This window comes from Cervus elaphus, chromosome 20 (genome assembly GCF_910594005.1).
Source record: "Cervus elaphus chromosome 20, mCerEla1.1, whole genome shotgun sequence".
NCBI lineage: Eukaryota > Metazoa > Chordata > Mammalia > Artiodactyla > Cervidae > Cervus > Cervus elaphus.
This window is the reverse complement of record NC_057834.1, coordinates 32,206,043-32,230,369: the sequence shown is the minus strand read 5'-3', so window position 1 is coordinate 32,230,369 and position 24,327 is coordinate 32,206,043. Positions and strand designations below refer to the sequence as shown.

The window sequence follows — 24,327 nt, the reverse complement described above, 5'->3', positions numbered from 1 at the left end:
TAGATGTCCACAGGCATTATAAATATTCACTCCTAACCATGCATTCACACTGGCATTTTCTCAAGAGACTAAGTAAATAATTAAAGGACTTGTAATTACTATTTGGTGAATATAATATGTTTCTCTGATTTGACACTGCTAAAGGTAAAACACATGGAGTTCCTATTCATATTCCTATGACTTGAACTGGCTCTGCTCATTACCAGACCAAAAGCAGACACTACGCTATACATCTCTGTGACTTTGTCTCTTGAGATCATGGCACTATCTAAAGATCTTGAGAACAAAGGTGAACAATAAAACAATTACTAAACCTACAAAAAGGACATGCACTGTACTCACCAATTATGTAGCCTTTACTGAGTCCCTACTGTACCCAGGGCCCTAAAAAGCCAGAGCCTCTTCATGAATAAGATGATTCTTGATGCCAGAGAATTTATGATCTGGAAATAGAACATGCTTTCATTCTGCAGCATACACTCAACATTGAGATAAATAATCATCTAAGCAATTCCAATTCCAATAATGGAAGACAAGGTTAAGACATGCAGTCAATGCTTCCACTGAAAATAGCTAGAAAAATAGGCAAAGTATAAAATAGGTTGTTAACAGCATCAGAGAACTAATAAAGTCATATAAAGTTATAGGTCCAAGATCTATAAGAAGGAAATTCAGAGACGTGAGACCAGCATTATTGACTCCTGCTCCTTAGAGGCATCTCCTGAGTCCATAAAAAGCAGCTGAAAAGCTGAGAAGCTTAAAAAAAGAAAAAAGAAAAGCTGAGAAGCTGAGCAGAGTTTACAGTAAACTCAAGGATCTAAAAGAACATGGAGTTCAGGAACATTTTGATAGGAAGTGGGTACACCTAAAATTCATCATATTTGGGGTTGGTACCACAAAGAGATACATGGTAAGAGTAAGGGTGAATAAGAAATAGGCCAGCTCTTATAGAGATTGAATCCCAATTTTGAATAATCTCAACCCTGGATTGGATTAACATTATAAAAAATCTCCAGTATTTTTAATCTAGCTGCCTATATTAGAGACAAATATAAATTATCCCTGTAGGAAAATAACAAAGCCAGCACATTAAATATTTCTAAAATTTTTCATACAACAATGTCCAAAATGAAATTAAAAATAAACAGACATAAGAAGAAGAAACATGCCCATAAACCAAGAGAACTAGGCCCAAGGGACATTTAGATAATAATGTTATCAATCATAAGCTTTAAAGTAATTTTGTTTAACATGTTTAAGGAAATAAAATATGCTTGAGAATTATAGCAAAGAACATGTGTGATAGAAAGCAAAAGTGGCCATGCTGTCTGCAGTGTGACTTTGTAGCTCCTTCCATCTTCAAGAGAGAGAGTTCACTTTCCCATCTCTTGTAACCAGACTGGCCTTCTGAAGAGAATGCAGCAAAAATTAGGTTCTGTTACTTCTAAGCCTAGATCTGCAGAGGCACTGCACATGCCCTTTGGAATGTGCCTTTATATGTTCTCTTGAAACCTGTCTAGCTGATGTGTAAACAAGACTCAGATAGCCTTCTGGAGGGTGAGAGCTCACATGGGGCAAGCTAAGGCCATCTTAGATCAGCCATCGCCAGCCAATCTGGCAGCTGACCATGTTTGCATAAATGGTGCAAGCTGAAATGAAAAGAATAACTCAGTTGACCCCTGCCCAAATTGCCAACTAGTGGAATCATTGACTAAATAAGTGGTGGTTGTTTTAAACTACTAAGATTGGAGGTGCTTCATTGTGCAGCAATAATTACCTGAAAAAATGAAATTTTTTAGGTTCTGTTAGTTCTAAGCCTAGATCTGAGAGCCAAATGAAGATGAGCCAACTCATTAGAAAAGACCCTGATGCTAGGAAATATTGAAGACAGGAGGAGAAGGGGACGACAGAGGACAAGATGGTTGGATGGCATCACTGATTCAATGGACATGAGTTTGAGCAAGCTCTGGGAGATGGTGAAGGACAGGGAAGCCTGGCATGCTGCTGTCCATGGGGTTACAAAGAGTTGGACATGACTGAGTGACTGAACAATGGCAAAAATGAAAATTGTAGAAATAAAACATAAAGTAACTGGAAAATTAACTCAATTGAGAACTTTTCTGATTACAACAGTATGAAACTGTTTGAAACTGTTGAAACAGTATGAAAACTGTTTCTTTTTTCACAGAAAGAAAAATGAGAAAAGAACAAACATATGGAGACTAAACAATGTGCTCCTAAAAAGCCAATGAGTCAGCAATGAAATAAAAAAAGAAATCAGAAAAGGTCTGTAGATAAATGAAAATGAAAACACAGTCTTAGACTATGTTTTATAACATAGATTATAACAAAGTTTATAACCTCATGAGATTACCTTATGAGTTATCAAAGACAATGATATCATAACCTTATCAGTTAACAAACATAACCATATGAGATGCAGCAAAAGTAGTTCTAAGAGGGAAGTTCATAGCAATATAGGTCCACCTCAAAAAATAAGAAAAATCTCAAACAAGCTACCTGTAGCCTAAAAGAATTAGAAAAAGAAGAACAAACAAAACCCAAAGTCAGCATAAGGAAGAAAATAATGAAGATCAGGGAGAAAATAAAGATCAAAAAACAATAGAAAAGATCAATAAGTCCAAGAGTTAATTTTCTGAAAGGTGAACAAAATCAACAAACCTCTAGCCAGCCTCACCAAGAGAAAAGAGAGAGGACCCAAATAAACAAAATAAGAAATGTAAGAGTTGACATTTTAACCACTGAAAACACACACACACACACAAAACATTTTTTAAAAACTGAGAATACAATGAATAGTTATATGCAAGCAAGTTGGACAACCTGGAAGAAATTAGCAAGTTTCTAGAAACATATAGCCAGTTAAAACTGAGTCAAGAAGAAACAGACCATTTAAACAGACTGATCACTACAAGTGAAATAGAATCTGTAATTTAACAAAACTCCCTGCAAACAAACATCCAAGACTGGACAGCTTTACTAAGGAATTCTACCAAACATACCAGAAAGAACTTATACCTACCCTTTTCAAACTATTCCAAAAAATTTAAGAGGAGGAAACACTCCAAAATTTATTCTACAAAGCCACTATAATTCTGATACCAAAACCAGACAAAGACACAACAAAAGAAAATTACAGGCCAATATCTTTACTGAATATAGATGCAAAAATCCTTAATAAAATATTAGCAAACTGAGTCCAACATTATATAAAAAGGGATCATACACTATGACCAAGTTGCTTTCATTCCAGGGTCACAAGGATGGTTCAACATACATAAATCAATCAATGTGATATACCACATTCATACGAGGAAAGATAAGACATGATTATCTCAAAAGACACAGGAAATGCATTATACAAAATTCAATATCCATCTACGATATTTAAAAAAAAAAAAAAAAAAACCTTACCAAACTGGTTATAGAGGGAACATATCTCAGCATAATAAAAGTCATTTATGACAAAGCCATAGTCAACATAATATTCAATGGTGAAAAGCTGACAGTCTTCCTGCTAAAATCTGAAATAAGAAAGAATTCCAACTTTCCCCACTTCTATTATATAGTATGGGAAGTCCTAGACACAGAAATCCAACAAGAAAAAGAAATAAAAGGTATCCAAATTGGAAAGAAAAATGTAAAATTGTTAGCAGATGACAAAATACTATATATAGAAAACCCTAAAGACTCCACACAAAAACAATTAGAACTAACAGATTAATTCAGCAAGGTAACAGAATACAAGATTAATACACAGAAATTGGTTACATTTCTTTACACATAACAATGAAATATCAGAAAGGGAATGTAAAAATGAAAAAACAATACCTTTTAAAATCATCCCCCCACACACACACACAAAAAATACTTAAGAATAAACCTGACCAAAGAGGTAAAAGACTTATATGCTGAGAACTATAAAACATTAATAAAGAAAATTAAAGAAATAGAAAGATACCTCATACTCTTGGATTAATTATTCTAATTAATTAATTAATTAAAAATATTAATTACTGTTAAATTGGCCATATTACCCAAAGCAATCTACATATTTAATACAATCTCTACCAGATTACTCATGACACTTTTCACCAAACTAGAACAAATAATCTTAACATTTATATGGAATCATAAAAGACCCAGAATAGCCAAAGCAATACTCAAGAAAAAGAATAAAGCAAGAGGCATAACCCTCCCACGCTTCAGATAAACACTGCAAAGCTACAGTAATCAGGACAGTGTGGTATTGGCACAAAAACAGACATATGGATCAATGGAACAGACTGGAAAGCCCAGAAATAAACCTACATATCTTCAGTCAATTAATCTTCAACAAAGAAGGCAAGAATATAGAATGGGGAAAAGACGGCTTCTTCAGTAAATGGTACTGGGAAATTTTGACAGTTGAATATAAATCAATGATGTTACAACACACCCTCACACCACCATGCTCATCAGAGTAGTCTCCACTCAGATGGGAGTTAGTGAGTTAGAGAATGGCAGTCAGGCTCTGCCACACGGATTGATTCTTCCTTTAACAAATGATTTGTCTGTAGCAGGCAAGGCTGTTTGATAGCATTTTAACCACAGTAGAACTTCTTCCAAAATTGAAGTCAGTCTATTCAAACCCTGCTGCTTCTTTGTCAACTAAATTTATGTAATATTCTGAGTCCTTTGCTGTCATTTTTACAATTGATTGCGTTCACCATCTCTTATGAGTGCAGTTTGTGGCAACCCAAAACAACTGCAATAATGACATCAAAGATCACTGATGACAGATCATCATTGCATATATAATAATGATGAAAACATCTGAAATATCGAGGGGATTGCCCAGATGTGACAAGGAGACACAAAGTGAGCAAATGCTGCTGTCAGGAAAGTGGAGCTAATAGACTTCTGTGACACCGGGTTGATGTAAACCTTCAATTTATAAAAACTCAGTGACTGCAGAGTGCAATAACATGAAGTTCAATAAAACAAGGTATGCCTCTTTATAACTGACAACCCAACAAAAAGTGGCAGAAGACTGGGTCAGGCATTTGACAAAAAAAAATGATACCCCATTGGCAAACAAGCAGCAAAAAGGTCCCCAACATTGTTGGTTATCAGAAAATGATAAGACTACTATATCTGCACCAAAATGGCTAAAAGACTGAAAATTCCAAGTGTTGGCAGGGGTGAGAGGCAATTGAGGCTCTCATTCATTGCTGCTGCTACTGCTGCTAAGTCGCTTCAGTCGTGTCCGACTCTGTGAGACCCCATAGACGGCAGTCCACCAGGCTCCGCTGCCCCTGGAATCTCGAGGCAAGAACACTGGAGTGGGTTGCCATTTCCTTCTCCAATGCATGCAAGTGAAAAGTGAAAGTGAAGTCGCTCAGTCGTGTCCAACTCTTCCCGACCCCATGGACTGCAGCCTACCAGACTCCTCCGTCCATGGGATTTTCCAGGCAAGAGTACTGGAGTGAGTTGCCATTGCCTTCTCCGCTCATTCATTGCTAGGGAGAGTCCAAATTGGCACAATCACTTTGGAAAACTGACAATATCTTTTAAAACTAAAGTTACATATGCCCTATGGCCCACAAGAGTATTTCTTGTGAATATTCAAGAAAATGTATACAAAAAAGCTCATAATGGCTTTATTCATAATAATTCAAGAAGGGGGAAAATACCAAATACCAGTCATCATTAGCTGAGTGAATAAATCATGTTATATTCATATCATGGAAAATTACACAACAGTGAAAAAGAATAAACTACTCTACAAGCAAAAATGTGGGTGGATCTTATCAACAAGGTTATTAATAAAGAAATGTTTTACTTCTTGAGATGGGTGGTGGCTACATGTACATATATATGTAAAAGTTCATTTACATGTAAAAGAATGAAATTAGAATACTCCCTAAAACCATACATAAGAATAAACTCAAAATGGATTAAAGACCTAAATGTAAGGCCAGACACTATAAAATTCAGAGGATAACATAGGCAGAACACTCTCTGACATAAATCACAGCAAGATCTTTTTTCACCCACCACCTAAGGTAATGACTATATAAAATAAAAATAAACAAATGAGACCCAACCAAACTTAAAAGCTTTTGCACAACAAAGGAAACCAAAAACAAGACAAATGAAAATCCTCAGGATGGGAGAAAATATTTCCAAATGAAGCAACTGACAAGGGATTAATATCCAAACCATAAAAACACTGTTTAATATTTTTAAAAAATCCAATCAGTAATCAATAATGGGTGGAAGACCTAAATAGACATTTCTCCAAAGAAAACATACAGATGGACAATAAACACATGAAAAGATGCTCAACATCATTAATTATTAGAGAAACACAAATCAAAACTATAATGAGTTACCACCTCACACTGACCAGAATGGCCATCATCAAAATATCTACAAATAATAAATGCTGGAGAGGATGTGGAAAAGAAGGAATCCTCTTATACTGTTGGTGGGAATGTGGTTTGGTGTAGCCACTATGAAGAATGGCATGGAGGTTCTTAATAGAGCTACCACATAACCCAGCAATCCCATTTCTGTGCACATACCTGAGTAAACCATAATTCCAAAAGATACATGCACCCAATGTTATTGAAGCACTATTTTTTCCAATTATTTTTATTAGTTTGAGGCTAATTACTTTACAGTATTGTAGTGGGTTTTGCCATACATTGACATGAATCAGCCATGGATTTACATGTGTTCCCCATCCTGAACCCCCCTCCCACCTCCCTCCCCATCCCATCCCTCTGGGTCATCCCAGTGCACCAGCCCTGAGCACTTGTCTCATGCATCCAACCTGGACTGCCAATCTATTTCACACTTGATAATATACATATTTCAATGCTGTTCTCTCAGATCATCCCACCTTCGCCTTCTCCCATAGAGTCCAAAAGTCTGTTCTATACATCTGTGTCTCTTTTTCTGCCTTGCATATAGGGTTATCATTACCATCTTTCTAAATTCCATATATATGCATTAGTATACTATATTGGTATTTATCTTTCTGGCTTACTTCACTCTGTATAATGGGCACTACTTTTATCCATCTCATTAGAACTGATTCAAATGTATTCTTTTTAATGGCTGAGTAATATTCCATGGTGTGTATGTACCACAGCTTCCTTATCCATTCATCTGCTGATGGGCATCTAGGTTGCTTCCATGTCCTGGCTATTATAAACAGTGCTGTGATGAACATTGGGGTACACGTGTGTCTTTCAGTTCTGGTTTCCTCAGTGTGTATGCCCAGGAGTGGGATTGCTGGGTCATATGGCAGTTCTATTTCCAGTTTTAAGGAATCTCCACACTGTTCTCCATAGTGGCTGTACTAGTTTGCATTCCCACCAACAGTGTAAGAGGGTTCCCTTTTCTCCACACCCTTTCCAGCATTTAGTGCTTGTAGACTTTTGGATAGCAGCCATTCTGACTGGCATGTAATGGTACCTCATTGTGGTTTTGATTTGCATTTCTCTGATAATGAGTGATGTTGAGCATCTTTTCATGTGTTTGTTAGTCATCTGTATGTCTTCTTTGGAGAAATGTCCGTTTAGTTCCTTGGCCCATTTTTTGATTGGGTCATTTATTTTTCTGGAATTGGGCTGCAGGAGTTGCTTGTATATCTTTGAGATTAATCTTTTGTTGCTTCATTTGCTATTATTTTCTCCCATTCTGAAGGCTATCTTTTCACCTTGCTTATAGTTTCCTTTGTTGTGCAAAAGCTTTTAAGTTTAATTAGGTCCCATTTGTTTATTTTTGCTTTCATTTCCATTATTCTGAGAGGAGGGTCATAGAGGATCCTGCTGTGATTTATGTCAGAGAGTGTTTTGTCTATGTTCTCCTCTAGGAGTTTTATAGTTTCTGGTCTTACATTTAGATCTTTAATCCATTTTGAGTTTACTTTTGTGTATGGTGTTAGAAGGTGTTCTAGTTTCATTCTTTGACAAGTGGTTGACCAGTTTTCCCAGCATCACTTGTTAAAGAGATTGTCTTTTTTCCATTGTATATTCTCACCTCCTTTGTCGAAGATAAGGTGTCCATAGGTATGTGGATTTTTCTCTGGGCTTTCTATTTTGTTCCATTGATCTATATTTCTGTCTTTGTGCCAGTACCATACTGTCTTGATGACTGTGGCTTGTAGTAGAGCCTGAAGTCAGGCAGGTTGATTCCTCCAGTTCCATTCTTCTTTCTCAAGATTGCTTTGGCTATTCGAGGTTTTTTGTATTTCCATACAAATTGTGAAATTATTTGTTCTAGTTCTGTGAAGAATACCATTGGTAGCTTGATAGGGATTGCATTGAATCTATAGATTGCTTTGGATAGTATACTGATTTTCACAATATTGATTCTTCCAATCCATGAACACGGTATATTTCTCCATCTATTTGTGTCCTCTTTTATTTCTTTCATCAGTGTTTTATAGTTTTCTATGTATAGGTCTTTTGTTTCTTTAGGTAGATATCCTAAGTATTTTATTCTTTTTGTTGCAATGGTGATTGGTATTGTTTCCTTAATTTCTCTTTCTGTTTTCTCTTTGTTAGTGCATAGGAATGCAAGGGATTTCTGTGTGTTAATTTTATATCCTGCAACTTTACTATATTCATTGATTAGCTCTAGTAATTTTCTGGTAGAGTCTTTAGGGTTTTCTATGTAGAGGATCATGTCATCTGCAAACAGTGAGTTTCACTTCTTCTTTTCCTATCTGGATTCCTTTTACTTCTTTTTCTGCTCTGATTGCTGTGGCCAAAACTTCCAAAACTATGTTGAATAGTAGTGGTGAGAGTGGGCACCCTTGTCTTATTCCTGATTTTAGGTGAAATGCTTTCAATTTTTCACCATTGAGGATAGTGTTTGCTGTGGGTTTGTCATATATATCTTTGATTATGTTCAGGTATGTTCCTTCTAGTCCTGCTTTCTGGAGAGTTTTTATCAAAAATGGATGTTGGATTTTGTCAAAGGCTTTTTCTGCATCTATTGAGATAATCATGTTTTTCATCTTTCAATTTGTTACTGTGGTGTATTACATTGATTGATTTGTGGATATTAAAGAATCCTTGCATTCCTGGGATAAAACCCACTTGGCCATGATGTATGATCTTTTTAATATGTTGTTGGATTCTGTTTGCTAGAATTTTTTTAAGGATTTTTGCATCTATGTTCATCAGTGATATTGGCCTGTAGTTTTCTTCTTTTGTGGCATCTTTGTCTGGTTTTGGAATTAGGGTGATGGTGGCCTCATAGAATGAGTTTGGAAGTTTACCTTCTGCAATTTTCTGAAAGAGTTTGCATAAGATAGGTGTTAGCTCTTCTCTAAATTTTTGGTAGAATTCAGCTGTGAAGCCACGTGGTCCTGGGCTTTTGTTTGCTGGAAGATTTCTGATTACAGTTTTGATTTCCATGAAGCACTATTTACAATAGTCAGGATATGGAAGCAAACTAAATGTCCATCAACAGAGGAATGGATAAAGAGGGTGAGGCATCCATCAGCAGACGAATGGATAAGGAAGCTGTGGTACATATACACCATGGAATATTACTCAGCCATTAAAAAGAATTCATTTGAATCAGTTCTAATGAGATGGATGAAACTGGAGCCCATCATACAGAGTGAAGTAAGCCAGAAAGATAAAGACCAATACAGTATACTAACACATATATATGGAATTTAGAAAGATGGTAATGATAACCCTATATGAAAAATAGAAAAAGAGACACAGATGTACAGAACAGAATTTTGGACTCTGTGGGAGAAGGCGAGGATGGGATGTTTCGAGAGAATAGCATCGAAACATGTGTATTATCTAGGATGAAACAGATCACCAGCCCAGGTTGGATGCATGAGACAAGTGCTCAGGCCTGGTGCACTGGGAAGACCCAGAGGGATCAGGTAGAGAGGGATGTGGGAGGGGGGATCAGGATGGGGAATACATGTAAATCCATGGCTGATTCATGTCAATGTATGACAAAAACCACTACAATATTGTAAAGTAATTAGCCTCCAACTAATAAAAATAAATGGAAAAAAAAAAAGAGGATGAGACATGTAAACACAATGCAGTATTACTCAGCCATAAAAAGGAATGAAACTGTGCCATTTGGACAGACAGTGCAGATGTGGATGGACCTAGAGACTGTCATAACAGAGTTTAGTAAGTTAGAAAGAAAAAAACAAATATCATATACTAACACACATACTAACACGTTTCCCATATATATGAAATCTAGGAAAATTACACAGATGAACCAATTTGCAAAGCAGAAAGAGACACAGACGGAGAGAATGAATGTATGGACACTAAGCGGGGAAAGGGAGGGAGGGATGAATTGGGAGATTAGGGTTGACATATACACACTATTGATATTATGTATAAAATAGACAACTAATGAGAGCCTGCTGTACCACACAGGGAGCTCCACTTAGTGCTCTGTGGTGACCAAAGAGGAAGGAAATTTAAAAAGGGGGGTAAACATATCCTTATGGCTGATTCACTTTACTGCACAGCAGAAAATAGTATAACATTGTAATATAAATTTTTTAAAGTTCATCAAGCTGTTTGCTTAAACTTTCTGTATATTACTCTAACTTATATTTTGATAAAATATAAAAAAGGAGTAGTTACTACCCCTCAGAGAGCTGTTTTGATCATTTAACTAAGTAATATGTACTTTGATAAGAGCAAAGTGTGACATTGCCACTTGCGGAAACATTACCAGAGCAAGAGTGGAAAAATAGGAGATTTTTAAATTTCCTTTTAGCTAATTATTAGAAAATTCTTCTTGATACTTAATTCAAATGACAACCAGAAATCAGTGGATCAGAAACTTTCACAGGTAAAACAGACTATAAAGTAGGCTAGGTAAATTTACAGATTGATGAAGATGTCCTAAACCCATGTTCCAGGTATATCTATAAGAATCAGTGGGCTCCTTTGAGGCAATGAGAAGACTATTCACTCCTGTATTCAACAAGTATTTTTGAATATTCTCTATGTGTCAGACATTGTTCTAGGGAAGATATGTTAATCTCAACACTCGATCTTTGGGGCCTGTTAGTTCCCCATTGCAGGGGACAGGGGAGATGGCCTGTGAATCATAAGGATATGCAATATCACCCCTGGCCTCTGCCCTCTAGATGCCTGCACCCCTGCCCCAGTCATGACAACAACAACAAAATGTTTAGACATCTCCAATTGTCCCTTGGGGGCAAAACGGAGAACCACTGTTCAAGGGAGTTGAACTAGAAAAGTGAGCAAGAGAGACAAGACCCCTGCACTCGTGAAGCTTACACTTCAGTTGGGTTATGCACCATAAATAAGAGAAAAATGAAACAAGATCCTTTCAGAGAAGCATAAGTGCCATGAAAGTAGTTTTAAAAGATAATGTAACAGAGTGACTGGTAGATTCATGGCCAGAGAAAGTGACATTTGAGCTAAGAAATGAAAGATATGAAGAATTCAATCAGGAGGAGAGCTATAGAAAAAGCATTCCAAGTAGGGGGAACCACAGCTTTAAGGGCCCTCTGGGGACAGGGAATCAAGCAGAAGGTGCAGCCCTTAGGCAGAATATTAGAGATAGAATTAAGAGAGATGGAAATACATATATATCATAAGTCTTAATTTTCTAGAAACAGGACATCACCTTCACAGACTATGGAAGCAGGAGACAATTTTTTTTTTAATTACATCCAAGAGATTAGCCCAGGCAAGTAGAGTTGGGGAGAATTGTGAATAGAATGGTACAGGGAAAGATGGAAATGCCCCCAGTACATCACAAGCAAGTGCTAAAGGAAGGACTTCCTAGCTGGCGCTAGTGATAAAGAATCCATCTGCCAATGCAGGAGACAGAAGAGACACAGGTTTGATCACTGGGTGGAGAAGATCCCCTGGAGGAGGGCATGGCAACCCACTCCAGTATTCTTGTCTGGAGAGTCCCATGGACAGAGGAACCTGGTAGGCTACAGTCCAGAGAGTCGAAAAGAGTTGGACATGACTGAAGCGACTGAGGACACACGCAAGGCAGTAAATAATTCAGACTGCAGATGGCTCTTGAGTACCATGGGTGGTAACTCCAAGAGCACTAATAAAAGCCAAGTTTGGGACTTTCCTGGTGGTCCAGTGGTTAAGAGTTCGCCTTCCAGTGCAGGGAATGTGGGTTTGATCCCTGTTCGGGGAACGAAGATTGCACATGCCATGAAGCAACTAAGCCCATGGGCCACAACTAGAGAAGCCCAGGAGCCACAGGAAGGATCTCACATACCTCAACTAAGACCTGATGCAGCCAAAAAAAAAAAAAAAAAAAAAACAAGTTTAAGGGCTCTCAAGGATGGGTACCAGAAGTCCTTGATACAAAACCAAAATTTATAGGGCAGGGCATGATTTTAAATAAGGAATGAAAGCCAAATAGTAAGAAGAGAACAGGACCAAAACAGAAGCATGTAAGGATAATATGGAAGCTGTGAAGAGCCACAGTTACTAGCGTATGCATGAAGGCATCTTACTGGTCCAAAGCCTGGGAAGAAGTTCAGCCAACACACCAAAGAAAGCTCTCCAGGTTGCTCAGAGCTGGCATCTGTTATGATTACTGTTGCTCATATCATATCTGCAAGTAGATATTTGCAATATCACTCCTATTTTAGAGAATAGGATTATTAAGGGCACTGGGCAAAGACATAAAAGAAAAGTTACAATCTCTGTTTTACTATGCATACAGTCTAGAGGAATATAGACCTAAAATAGCCAAAGACTTGATGGGAGCTGTGCTATGGGGGTATGCCCACGGTGTGACACAAGCATAAGGAAAGTGTGCATTATTTTTCCCTGGGGCATTAAGAATGGCTTACCAGAGGAGATGACCTAGCTGTTGCCTGGGGCATCCACACCTGCCAGGGAGATAGCAAAAGGTGTATGGAATAGGGCATCAGAGGCAGAGCAGCAGCATATCTGTGGACATCCATGTCTCTGACTTACAGGTCTGCTAAGAATGGTCCAGAAGCTCTCACCAACAGGTTTGGAGAATGGAGTGATAGAACATGAGTTAAATCTTAGAGGGTTGTGTCTCTAGGGCCCAGGAGCCACAGCTGAGGCCCTGTGCCACAACCACTGAAGCCCACATGCCCTGGAGCCAGCAAGTCGCAGCTACTGAGCCGGCGTTCTGCAGCTACTGAAGCCTGTGCCCCTAGAGCCTGCGCTCTGCAATGAGAGAAGACACCACAGTGAGAAGCCCGCATACGAAACCAGAGAACAGCCCCCACCCTGCACAGCCAGAAAAAGCCCACAGCAGCAACGAAGACCCAGCGCGCCAAAAATGAATGAATAAAATAAATTTAAAATAGATAAATAAATGCATTTGACACTGTGTGCAAGTCAAAAAATGAAATAAATTAAGGAAATAGAGCCTTCATTCTAGTTCTCCTTCATTGTGACAAAATTGAATAGGAAGTACACAAAGGGTGATTAAGCTATAGACTAGACTGTTAAATACTTAAGGAATCAAATGTATGATCTACACTTCTGATGCTATGCTGCCTTTGTGATCATTTTTAAATTACATTGTTCTATTTTCTTTTACTTTCATGTGAATCGTATCAGTTTGTACACTTACAAAGAGTCTGTCTCCAAATAAAAAGGAGCTAGGAAAGAAACTACCACAGGAAGAACATCAGGTGTTATTTTGCTTTGTTGGTTTGGTTTTTATGAGGTAATGGAAATATACACATATGTACATTATGTATATTTATATACACATATATATGTCATTTTTATATACATAAAAGTCTCTCTCCACCCCCGCCCCCCGTTCCTGGCACAGAGTTTCTGATCCTTGTAATTTCCCAGTGATAAAGGCATCTTTTGCTTTAGTATTTAGTCTTTGACCCCATCCCTGACACAGGGCTCCTAAAACCTTTGTGAATTCCTTAGTAAGAAGAGCACCAGGAACATCCTTTATTTTATTAAAATGACTCTGGGGGAAAAAATAAAATAAAATAAAATGACTCTGGGGACTTCCCTGGTGGTCCAGTGGTTAAGAATCCACCTGCCAATGCAGTGGACGCAGATTCAATCCCTACTCGGGTAAGATCTCACATGCCGCAGGACAACTAAGGCCATGCGCAACAACTACCGAGGCCCGCACGCTCTAGGGCCCATGCTCTGCAACAAGAGAAGGCACTGCAATGAGAAGCCCTCGCACTGCAATAGAGAGCAGCCTCCACTCTCCACAACTAGAGAAAAGCCTGCAGGTAGCAATGAAGACCCAGTGCAGCCAAAAAGTAAGATAAATAAACAATTTTTTTTTTAAATTTTTAAAAGGTGGCTCAGGGTGGACTCAGGTGGGAGGGGCTGAGCCAAAAAAAAAGGCCAAGCCATGATTAAAAGCTTGGAATTTTCAGCCACATTCCCCATCCTTCAGAGGAGGGGCCAAGAATGGAAATGGAGTTAACAGGAGCTAATAGTTAATAACTGATCACGTCTAAGGGAGGAAGCCCTCACAAAATCCCAATAGCATGAGTTTAGTGAAGCTTCCAGCTTGGTGAACCCCAGCTCCAAGGGAACAGAAGCTCCCTTTCAGACCTTGCCCTGTGTATCTCTTCATCTGGCTGTTCATCTATACCTTTTTTCATATTATTTAATAAACTGGGAAATGTGTTTCCTTGAGTTCTATGAACTGCTCTAGCAAATTAATTGAACCAGAGGACGAGGTCACTGGAACCTCTGATCTACAACCTGGGCTTGAGACTGCTGTCTGAAATATCAGGGGGAGGTAATCTTGTGGGAACACAGCCCTTAACCTGTGAACTCTAACTCTGTCTCTGGGCAGATGGTGTCAGAACTGAGTTAAATTGTAGGACACCCAGCTGGTGTCACAGAAGATTCCTTGGTGTGGGGGAAAAAACACATACACATTCAGTGACCAGAGGTACCAGAAGGAAAGTGTTCCGTATGAGTAGTAAAAGCGACACTTGGGAAAGAAAAACACCGAAGAGGAAAACTGGGTGGTATTCCAACATAGATTTTCAAATGGCAGGATAATGAACGAAGAGTGGAGAACCAACAGAAAAGGAGCAGTTGAAGAAAGATCAGAGATATCATGGCCTAGGCAGGTCCTGCATGGCCTCCCGGAAGAAGCCATGATATTCAGAGCACAAAGACTGGCCAAGGACAGGAGGAGATCTCCCTAACACGGAGCAGAGGCGAGTGTGGTCGCTTAAGGGAGATAAGGTGAGGTCAGTTGACATTAAGGGATTGTTGATGGGGTTGGCAGAATCCCTAACTGGGATCTCCATTTCCTTGGAGAAGGAGGGTGTAGGCCAATAGAGGCTGTGGTGATGGAATAGGATCTTGAACAGACAGTGAAGGTTTGGAATCACCCCTTTGGAGAATGGGTAAAGCTGTAGATCAGAAACAAGGATTCCCAGGACACCTGTGGACCCAGCTGAAATTGAAGACTCTCAGTCTGTATTTGCTCTTTGTTGTTGAATATTCTTCTGCAGTCCTCAACAGCCCAGTGTGGGGGAAAGGAAGATACTTCAGGGTGAGGCAGGGCTGGACAGGGAGGCAGATGGGGTGAGGTTGCGTGGGATGAATATAGCAAAAAGGTGAGTGGGCGTGTAACTGATGCAGAAAGATCTCATCCCTGTCCCTGAGGGCCGTTACGTGCCAAAGAGAGAGACAATAAATGCCAATGTGGAAAGGTAACTCAACAGAAGTTCTCACATGCTTGGTGAGAGGTAGAGGTGGCCGCGACAAGTGGGGGGGTGTTCAAAGTGGAGAGGCCGCAGCAGGTTCCGGTGGTCAGAGGAGGCCCCAGGGCTGCTGCCGCCTCCGCTGTTAGCTCTCAGCAACTTCGAGGCCCCTTTTCCGGTGGTTAAGAAAGAAAGGGGTGAAACAATTCTGCAGAGGGAGGGTGGAGCCGCTGCCTCCAGAGCCAGGCAGTGTCCACAGTCAGCTCAGCTTCCTCTGATGTGGACGTGCTGATCTGAGGAAGGTGAGGTGGGAGGAAGGGTGAGGCCTGAGCACTGGGAGAGGGGGCTGGAGAGAGAAAATACAACTTTCAGAAAAGCATAACTTCCCCTTGCCAGCAAAGGATGTTGAGGTTTTCTCAGTTCTGGGTTATGACACCAGGCTTGGGGTGAGGCAGTAGAAGGGGTTCCTGATGTGGACTGAGTGGATAAAGCTCAGTGAGTTCCCCCAAAGTGCTGCGGCAGATCTGGCTCTAGTCAAGGCAAAATTACAAAGCGCGTAAAATATCCTCCAGGTCCACAACCCACTTTATCACCTCTCTTCTTCTCAGCCTAGGGACCTTCCTCAACCCTTGGGACCTTCCTACTGACTGCTCCTCTCAGATAAAGCAACTCCCCCCACCACCCTACCCCCTGTCAAATTTACTAGCCTAGGTCCCACTCTTTGTATCAGTTAACTGAATCATCCCATTTGTAATACTGTCTTTCTCCAAGATAAACGTGTGTTCGCTTCTCATGTTTCCTTCTTCAAATCTGTGTTTTCCCTACTTCTGTTTTGGCTCTTCCCTCTGCCTAGCTTGTACTTCCACCTTAGTTCTCTCTCCTGAACTCTTCTTCTTATTATTATTATTTATAATAATATAATAAATATTATATAATTTTTATAATTATATAAGACCTTGTGCTGGGTCTTTGTTCCTACGCTCAGGCTTTCTCTAGTTGTGGTGAGTGTGAGCCACCCTCTAGCTGTAGTATCCGGGCTTCTCACTGCAGTGGCTTCTTCTATTGCAGGTCATGGGCTCTGGGTGTTCGGGCTTCAGTAGTTGTGGCACAGGACCTTGGTTGCTCTGTGTCATGTGGGATCTTCCCGGACCAGGAATCGAATTTGTGTCTCTTGCATTGCAAGGCAAACTCTTAACCACAGGACCACCAGAGAAGTCTCATCCTGAATTCTTGCTTATCCTTCAAGGCCACTTCCCCAGTGTCCCTACCTAGAAGGAATTTCCATCTTCTTTGCACCCTTTGCGCCTGAGATTAATCTGCCTGTCAGCGACACGTAGCATTTTCTGTCTTCCCTTAGAGTTGATATTATACAGGCCTATTTTCCTCTGTCTGAAAGATTCTTAAGGATGGAACCAAATTGTATTTCATCTTTGTTTTCTTTACAAAATCTTACATAGTTCTTGGAACTTAGGAAGGGTTTAATGAAATGTTCAGTTGATTAAATAATTAATTAAATTCAGTTCCCAGAACTGACTCTTTGTAGGAATTTCGTGCAAAATACCAGGGAAGCCACATATATGTGGTTCCCCTTGCTTTGACTTTCACCTTTCAGGCATCACAGCCCTGCGCTTTCATTTCCCATTTGCAGGTCTGAGAACACAAAGCCGGTGACCCTGAAGCTACTTGGAACTCTCACACACAGCTTGGTTCAGCCACTTTGGAAAAGACTTTGGCAGCATCTGCTAGATATATATATACATACCCAGGGATTCTACCCTCAGAGATACACCCAACAGACATGCATGCACAAAAAGGCCCATAGGGGACTTCCCTGGCTGTCCAGTGGTTTAGATTTTGTACTTCCACTGCAGGAGGTGCAAGTTTGATCCCTGGTCAAGAACTAAGATCCTGAGTTCCACACAGCACAGCCAAAGAAAGAATAAAGAAAAATGGCTCATAGCAGTGTGATTATAATAGGGAAAATCTTTGGGAACAACCCAAAGGTTCATCAATAGGAGAATACATGAATAAACTATTGTACAGTCATACAAGAGAACACAGCCATGAAAACAACCAGCTACAAGTGAAAACAGAGATAAATCTCATCAGATATTGAGCAAAAGAAGACAAATGCAAGAGTACATAATTATGATTGCATTTATATACAGGCAAAACTAACCTATGATGTTAGAAGTCAAAAGAGTCCAAAAGTCTGTTCTGTACATCTGTGTCTCTTTTTCTGTTTTGCATATAGGGTTATCATTACCATCTTTCTAAATTCCATATATATGCGTTAGTATACTGTATTGGTCTTTATCTTTCTGGCTTACTTCACTCTGTATAATGGGCTCCAGTTTCATCCATCTCATTAAAACTGATTCAAATGAATTCTTTTTAATGGCTGAGTAATGTTCCATGGTGTATATGTACCACAGCTATAAAGTAATTAGCCTTCAACAAATAAAAATAAATGGAAAAAAAAAGAAGTCAAAAGAGTAGCTATATTTGTGGAAGACAGAGGAGATAACAAAGGGAGAGAGCATGTGGTAGATACATGGGTGTATTCACTTAATAATAACTCATTAGTGTATGTTTATAGTTTTGTGCGCTTCTCTGCACACATATCATGAAGACAATGGTCCAGCTACCTCTGGAGATATTTCTACAGAACTGCCTCCCCATGGCAGTGCTGCAGCCCTGAGTTTCCTGAGTCTTCATCTCTCTCCTGTACACAGGAACTTCACTGTTCATGCTTTGTTTGAGGGGAAGTACAAAGAGGAAAAGATGGACAAAAACGAATCCAGTCTTCTTAGAACTTGCCTGGATCCCAGCCAAAGCATATGCAATCAGTGACTCCCACCTGAGAAGTGAAAGTTTCAACACAACCTAAGGAAGAGTCTGCAGCCTTCAGAGCTGTCTGTAAGATGCTGTCCCTGCCCTTATTTATTTATTTTTTTGTCCAGCACATCTCACCCCAAACCTTGCAGCCCCTGGGCATTGACAGTCTCTGGTGTGTCCTTTAGAGTTTCCTCAGAATGCATAGCCAAAATCTAAACTTAGGGTTCAAAGTGAACTGTAGGGCTCAAGTCCACTCTTACGAGTGGTGATTTGAAGATCCTTGCTCCCCAACACATCTGACCCCAAAATAATCCCAATCTTCCTCTAAGATGTCTGAAAATAATTCATTTATTTTCTCAACTAACATGTTTTGAGCACTTTGTTGTGCACTAATCACAGCTGTAATTATACGTTAATTGATGTAAATGGTGTAGGCTCTGTGAACGAAGGAGTTGTGTACTTATTCACATCTGAATCCTCAGTTTCTAGTCCAACACCTGCTGCAGAGCTACTCAAAACATATCCAGGCAAGGAATGGGAATAGAGAGGGAGATGCTATTGTGAAAACAGACTATTTTACAGTACAGTGTAATCATGTGCTTCAATGTCTTGAATACATGTTGCCTTAAGTTAAAAATGTTGACATCTATATATGTATGCTTATAACTGATTCAAGTTGTTGTACAGCAGAAACTAACACATTATAAAGAAACTGTCCTCCAATTTAAAAAAAATTTTTTTAAATAAAAGCAAAAAGAGAAGCAAGTGACACAAACTGCTAAAACATTTTCCCCAAAAATTCAACATGGTAGCCACCTAGAAGGCATATAAAATTGATAAATTGTCAGAAACTTTAAGAGAATAAAAACACAAATTTACAGGGCATACCTGCATATGAGATTACATACACAGGACTCTATGAGAAATAAATGTATTAGTCATTTTTTTAATAACAAATGCCTGTGCACTGCTTATCTGTGTGTTTTTTCGATGAAAACTCAAAATCAGCTTTAATAAATACTTGTTTTAATAAAATAAAACATAAAAGTTCTTTTAAGACTGTGCAATATCAATCTATCCATCTAATTCAAAGACCTTTGTCAAAAACATTTTCATTTACCAATAGTAAAAGAAAAAATGTTGAAATCTCCCTAAGATCTTGGTTATGACAACGAGAAACCCTCAGAAAAGGGTCACACTTAAAACTTTATCATCTTATCTCAACATTCTCTAACTTACTTTCGATTCAATTAATTAGAGTTCAACAAAGGATTACCAATAATCTCTCTCTTCTTCACTCTGACTACAAAACTAAGTGAAATATATGCCCTGCTTTCAAAGAGCTGAATAACATGAACGTTCAGTTTGGAGTTCTTTATATACTATATCTCATCTTTATATCTAATCTAATCTCATCTAATCCTCACACATCCCCTAGGAAGTAGGCATCACCATTGATTTCATGTTTTGAGTGAAAAATTAAGAAACAAGAGATTGGTTAACTTCCTCAAGGCCACAGAGATAGTACATACTTTAAATCAGTTTTCCCAATGAAACTTTCTGGTAGGCCGATAAATTCACTTTATTCTATGGATTACTTAAAGTATTCACTCATTCAATAAATATTTATTGAGGATATACTTGTGCCAGATACTGCTCAAGATGCTGGAGATACAGGAGTGAACAAAAACAAAAGCCCTGCCTTCATGGATCTTACATTCTAATAAGGTGAAGTGGAAACTAGGAGACAGAAAATAAAACAAAAATAAACATATAGTATGTAAAATGGAGACGAGCATACAGAGAAAAATAAGCCGAGAGGGAGACAAGGAGTTGCAAGTTGGAGGGGCTATTTTTAGTGGGAAAGATATCATTGCAGAGGTAGTACCCGAGCAGAATAAGGAAGCAAGCCTCACAGAAAATAAGGAGGAGGCAGCATTCCAAGTAGAAAACAGTGCAAAGCCCCCAGTGAAACAAGTGTGAGGGCCATCAGGTCAGCATGACTGAAATGCAGTGAGAAGAGCAGAGAAGAAGGGGTAATGGTCAGGGAGGCTGGATCACTTGGACCATTGTGACATGTATGGCTTTTACTCTATGAGAAGTGAGAAAGCTTTGGAAGACTTTTGAAAAGCATAATATGAACTTCTTACACATATGTGATGCATATTGAATTCTTCAGTAAACCAAGTTTTAGAAAAAAATGTTTCACTCTCATTGTGTCTCCGGATTGGATGCACTGAAAAAGACATGTCATCACTTTTGTGGTATTCCTGCCAAAAACGCATGATCTGAATCTTATGACAAAACATCAGACAAACTCAGATTGTAGAACTCTCTAGAAAACAACTGACTTGTACTCCAAAAATGTTGATGTTATAAAATATGAAGAAAGTTTAGGGAATGACTGTAGATTAAAGATGACCAAAAAGACACAGCAACTGTAACTTCCCTGGTCCAGTGGTTAAGAATCTGCCTTGCAATGCAGGTGATGCAGGTGTGATCCTTGGTTGAGGAACTAAGATGCCACATACCTTGGAGCAACTAAGCCTGCATGTCTCAGGTACTGAAGCCCGAGAGACACAACTGTTAGTAGAGAGTTTAGTTCGTGCGCTGCAATGAAAGATCCACGTGAAGCGAAGAAGATCCTTTGCACCACAAGTAAGACCCGATACAGCCAAATAAATAAATAATTTAAAAAACAGACATAATAACAGAATGCAATACATGATCCTGGTTGGATTCTGGATGGGAAAAAAAGTGTCATATAGCACATCTGGGGCTTCCCAGGTGGTTCTGATAGTAAAGAACCTGCCTGCCAATACAGGAGACTAGGAGACGTGGGTTCAATCCCTAGGTTGGAAAGATCCCCTGGAGGAGGGCATGGCAAACCACTCCAGTATTCTTGCCTGGAGAATCTCATGGACAGAGGAACCCAATGGGCTAAGTCTATAGGGTCACACTGAGTTGGACATGACTTAAGCGACTTAGAAAGCAAGCACACAGCACTGGGGGAACATTTGGTAATATTTAAATATGCATTATATATTTGATTGTATTGATGTTAAATTTACTAAATTTTATAACTGTGCTGATATCATGATAGAGAGACATTCTTGTTTTTAGAAGATGTGTGCTAAAATAGTTAAGAGTAAAAGGGGGTGATGTCTGCAATTTACCCTTGAATATTCCACAAAAATAATAATAATTATTATACAGCTATTCACACATGCATATATTTGGAGAGAAGGAGAAATAAACCAAATGTGATAAAATGTTAACAACTGGTGAATCTAGGTGAAAGAAATATAAGAATTCTTTGTACTACTATTCTTGCAACTTCCCTGAAATGTCAAAATTATTTTAAACTAAGAAGTTTAAAAATTGAAACAAATAACTATAGCAGTTTCCGTCAACTTACACAAGGCCAGCCCCACAGGCACAGTGTATAGCAAGAAGAGAGAAAAGTTCCTAAGGCCCAAGTCCATCCCTTCTGGTGCTCAAAGAATCACTCACCTGGCTTCCCCCTGCAATGGATTTGGCATGGCCATGCCCAGAGACTGCCACAAGGATGGAGGGAGCATCACGTCAGCTCATGATCTCAGAGTCAGCCCGACCTTCTGTCCCTGCACTCCCACAGCCAGGCATCAAACCCTGTGGGTCCTACCTTGGCTTTCAAGGTTCTAATCTAGCTTTCTTGCCTGGGATCCTGCATCTTTGGATCCCCCCAGCCCATGAGTCCCAGGCTCCAGACTTCTCTCTCTGCTCCCTGTTCCTCATCACACCCTGCCCTACTCCACCTGTACTCATACAAATGCCGGAGCCTAGAATGTGTCTTCCTGAAGGATGTCTGAGTGCCAGGGGCTCAGTGATTGAACTGGGTACCCAGGGACGGCTTGTAACGGGCCCTAAACAAACACTTCCCTGTGCCTCCGTTTCCTCCCTTTGCAACCAAGTGTGCCTTTCTCTCACTCCACCTCCATTCACCATGCCCCGCAAAGAGTTACCCACTTAAAATGCAGGCTCCAAGTTTCAGAGCACCCTAGACAAGGTTGTACAGAAAGGGGGAGCACCCCTCACTGAGATTCCTTGCCCCCTCACTTGTTGGCTCAGGACCCAGTGGAGAGTTTTCAGTTTGCTATGGAACTTCCTAATATGTCTCCTCTTCCCTTCCCCGCCCCTTGCCCCCAGCCAAAGTGAAAGTGCTAGTCGCCCAGTCATGTTCAACTCTTGGTCATCCCATGGACTTCTGCCTGCCAGGCTCCTCTGTGCACGAAACTCCGCAGGCAAGAATACTGGAGTAGGTATTCCCTTCTCTGGAGGATCTTCCCAACCCAGGAATCGAACGGCCGGCTCCCTCACTGTGGGCAGATTCTTTACCATCTGAACCACTAGGCAAGCCCCCAGCCGACATTTCCCTAATAATTCTCCGGCTCCCTTGGCCTCTGGGCTGCTGACAGAGTTGATGGCGAGGGACCAGCCCTTGCAAGTAAAGCCTCTGTTCGGGCCTTCGTCTCACGCCTCCTATCCCCCTCCCCGAACTCCACACTCCCTATCGCTTGCCAGGGCTCAACTTTCCTGCCTCAGAAAATAATCTGTCAGTCTCTGAGCTCCAGAACCACCCGACTTCCTTTGAGAAAGCCAACTTCATGGCCGCTGCTTCTCTCTTTTGGCAACTGCACCAAATGAGAGGATATTTCATTCTTACAGCCAGCAGGGAGGACACTCTCTCCCCCCAGACAGAAAGGAAAGCTGAAGCCGGTTGGAAGGACTCACCTTGCCAAGGTGGCCTGGTTTGCTGATGGCATGTCCAGATGCACGCTTCTTGAGGACCTCCCAACCCACTGCCAGCCTTTGCTGTCTGACCCAGCCTGCCCAGAGCTGCAGGGAGCTGCTCTGAGTCACAGGTCCAGGTGACCAGTAAGCTGCACAATCCAGAGGCTCACATCCTGATTTCCCTGAAGGCCAAAGCACCTGGTCCATGCTGGCCCACCCCTACCAGGCTGGGCCTCCTTACCTTGGCCCTGATGTCCCTTGATGAGCAGGAGGAGTGTGAGGCCGAGCACTTGCCCCAGCATCCCCACAGAACAGGTGTAAGACGCTGACAGAGGGGTCAAACCAGCTTCTCTCCCACCAGATACTCTGCCCTACACAAGCTCAGCAGCCACCTATCAGCAGAAGGTTGACAGGGAGAAGAACTCTGTCGGGCTTCAGCCACAGTTTCCTCAGCTTGAGGATGTTCTCATCAGCTGAACGCTTGCAAGGTTGTTGAGGAAGCCCCAGTCCCTGGACCTGGTCTGACAGTTCCCACAAGCTAAACTTGCGAAGTTCGCCTCAAGTGGGCGGATGCTCAGAATACACAGTGACTCACAAAACCAACTTAGAAATCTTGTCCTGAGCTCTGCCCCAGCCCAGCTTCTTTGTTTAAAGGACAGTTGCCCAAGAAAGTTTCCATTTATCTGCATCCTACTGGCAATATAGAGAAAACTATATGGGGACCAAATAGCCATTAGGTAAGCCTGTCCAATCCCAGCAGACATTGTGAAGGTGAAGGAGAGAGGGTTTGAGAAGGATGTAGATTGAAAAGTGGATCACTAGACAATAGGTGAAATGCTGAAGAAGACAAGCAAAGGCACTAGAAAAATCTAGCAGGCCTGGGCGTTTCCTGAAGAGTGATACCAAAGTTTCAACCTTAGGCACATCCAAATTAAAATGTTTCCATAATAATACCCTTTTGCCTAGTTTCCAATCTGTACTTTTAAATTCCTTCC

The 24,327-nt window shown here is 40.3% G+C and overlaps 1 protein-coding gene across 3 annotated transcripts in view; it reads right to left on the bottom strand.

Annotated features, from left to right (window-relative positions):
- The window catches only part of CD244 (CD244 molecule), a 37,289-nt gene extending 13,400 nt beyond the window's left edge, over window positions 1-23,889 (bottom strand). The window contains exon 1 of one of the 3 annotated variants that reach the window (XM_043877853.1): window positions 23,574-23,889. In XM_043877853.1, the coding sequence (XP_043733788.1) occupies window positions 23,574-23,634 (61 nt within the window). In that variant the 5' untranslated portion in view covers window positions 23,635-23,889. Of the gene's footprint in view, window positions 1-22,072; window positions 22,540-23,332; window positions 23,521-23,573 lie in introns of those variants that run through there. The other 2 variants (XM_043877854.1, XM_043877855.1) reach the window with 2 other exon arrangements.
- Between the last annotated feature and the right edge of the window lie 438 nt (window positions 23,890-24,327).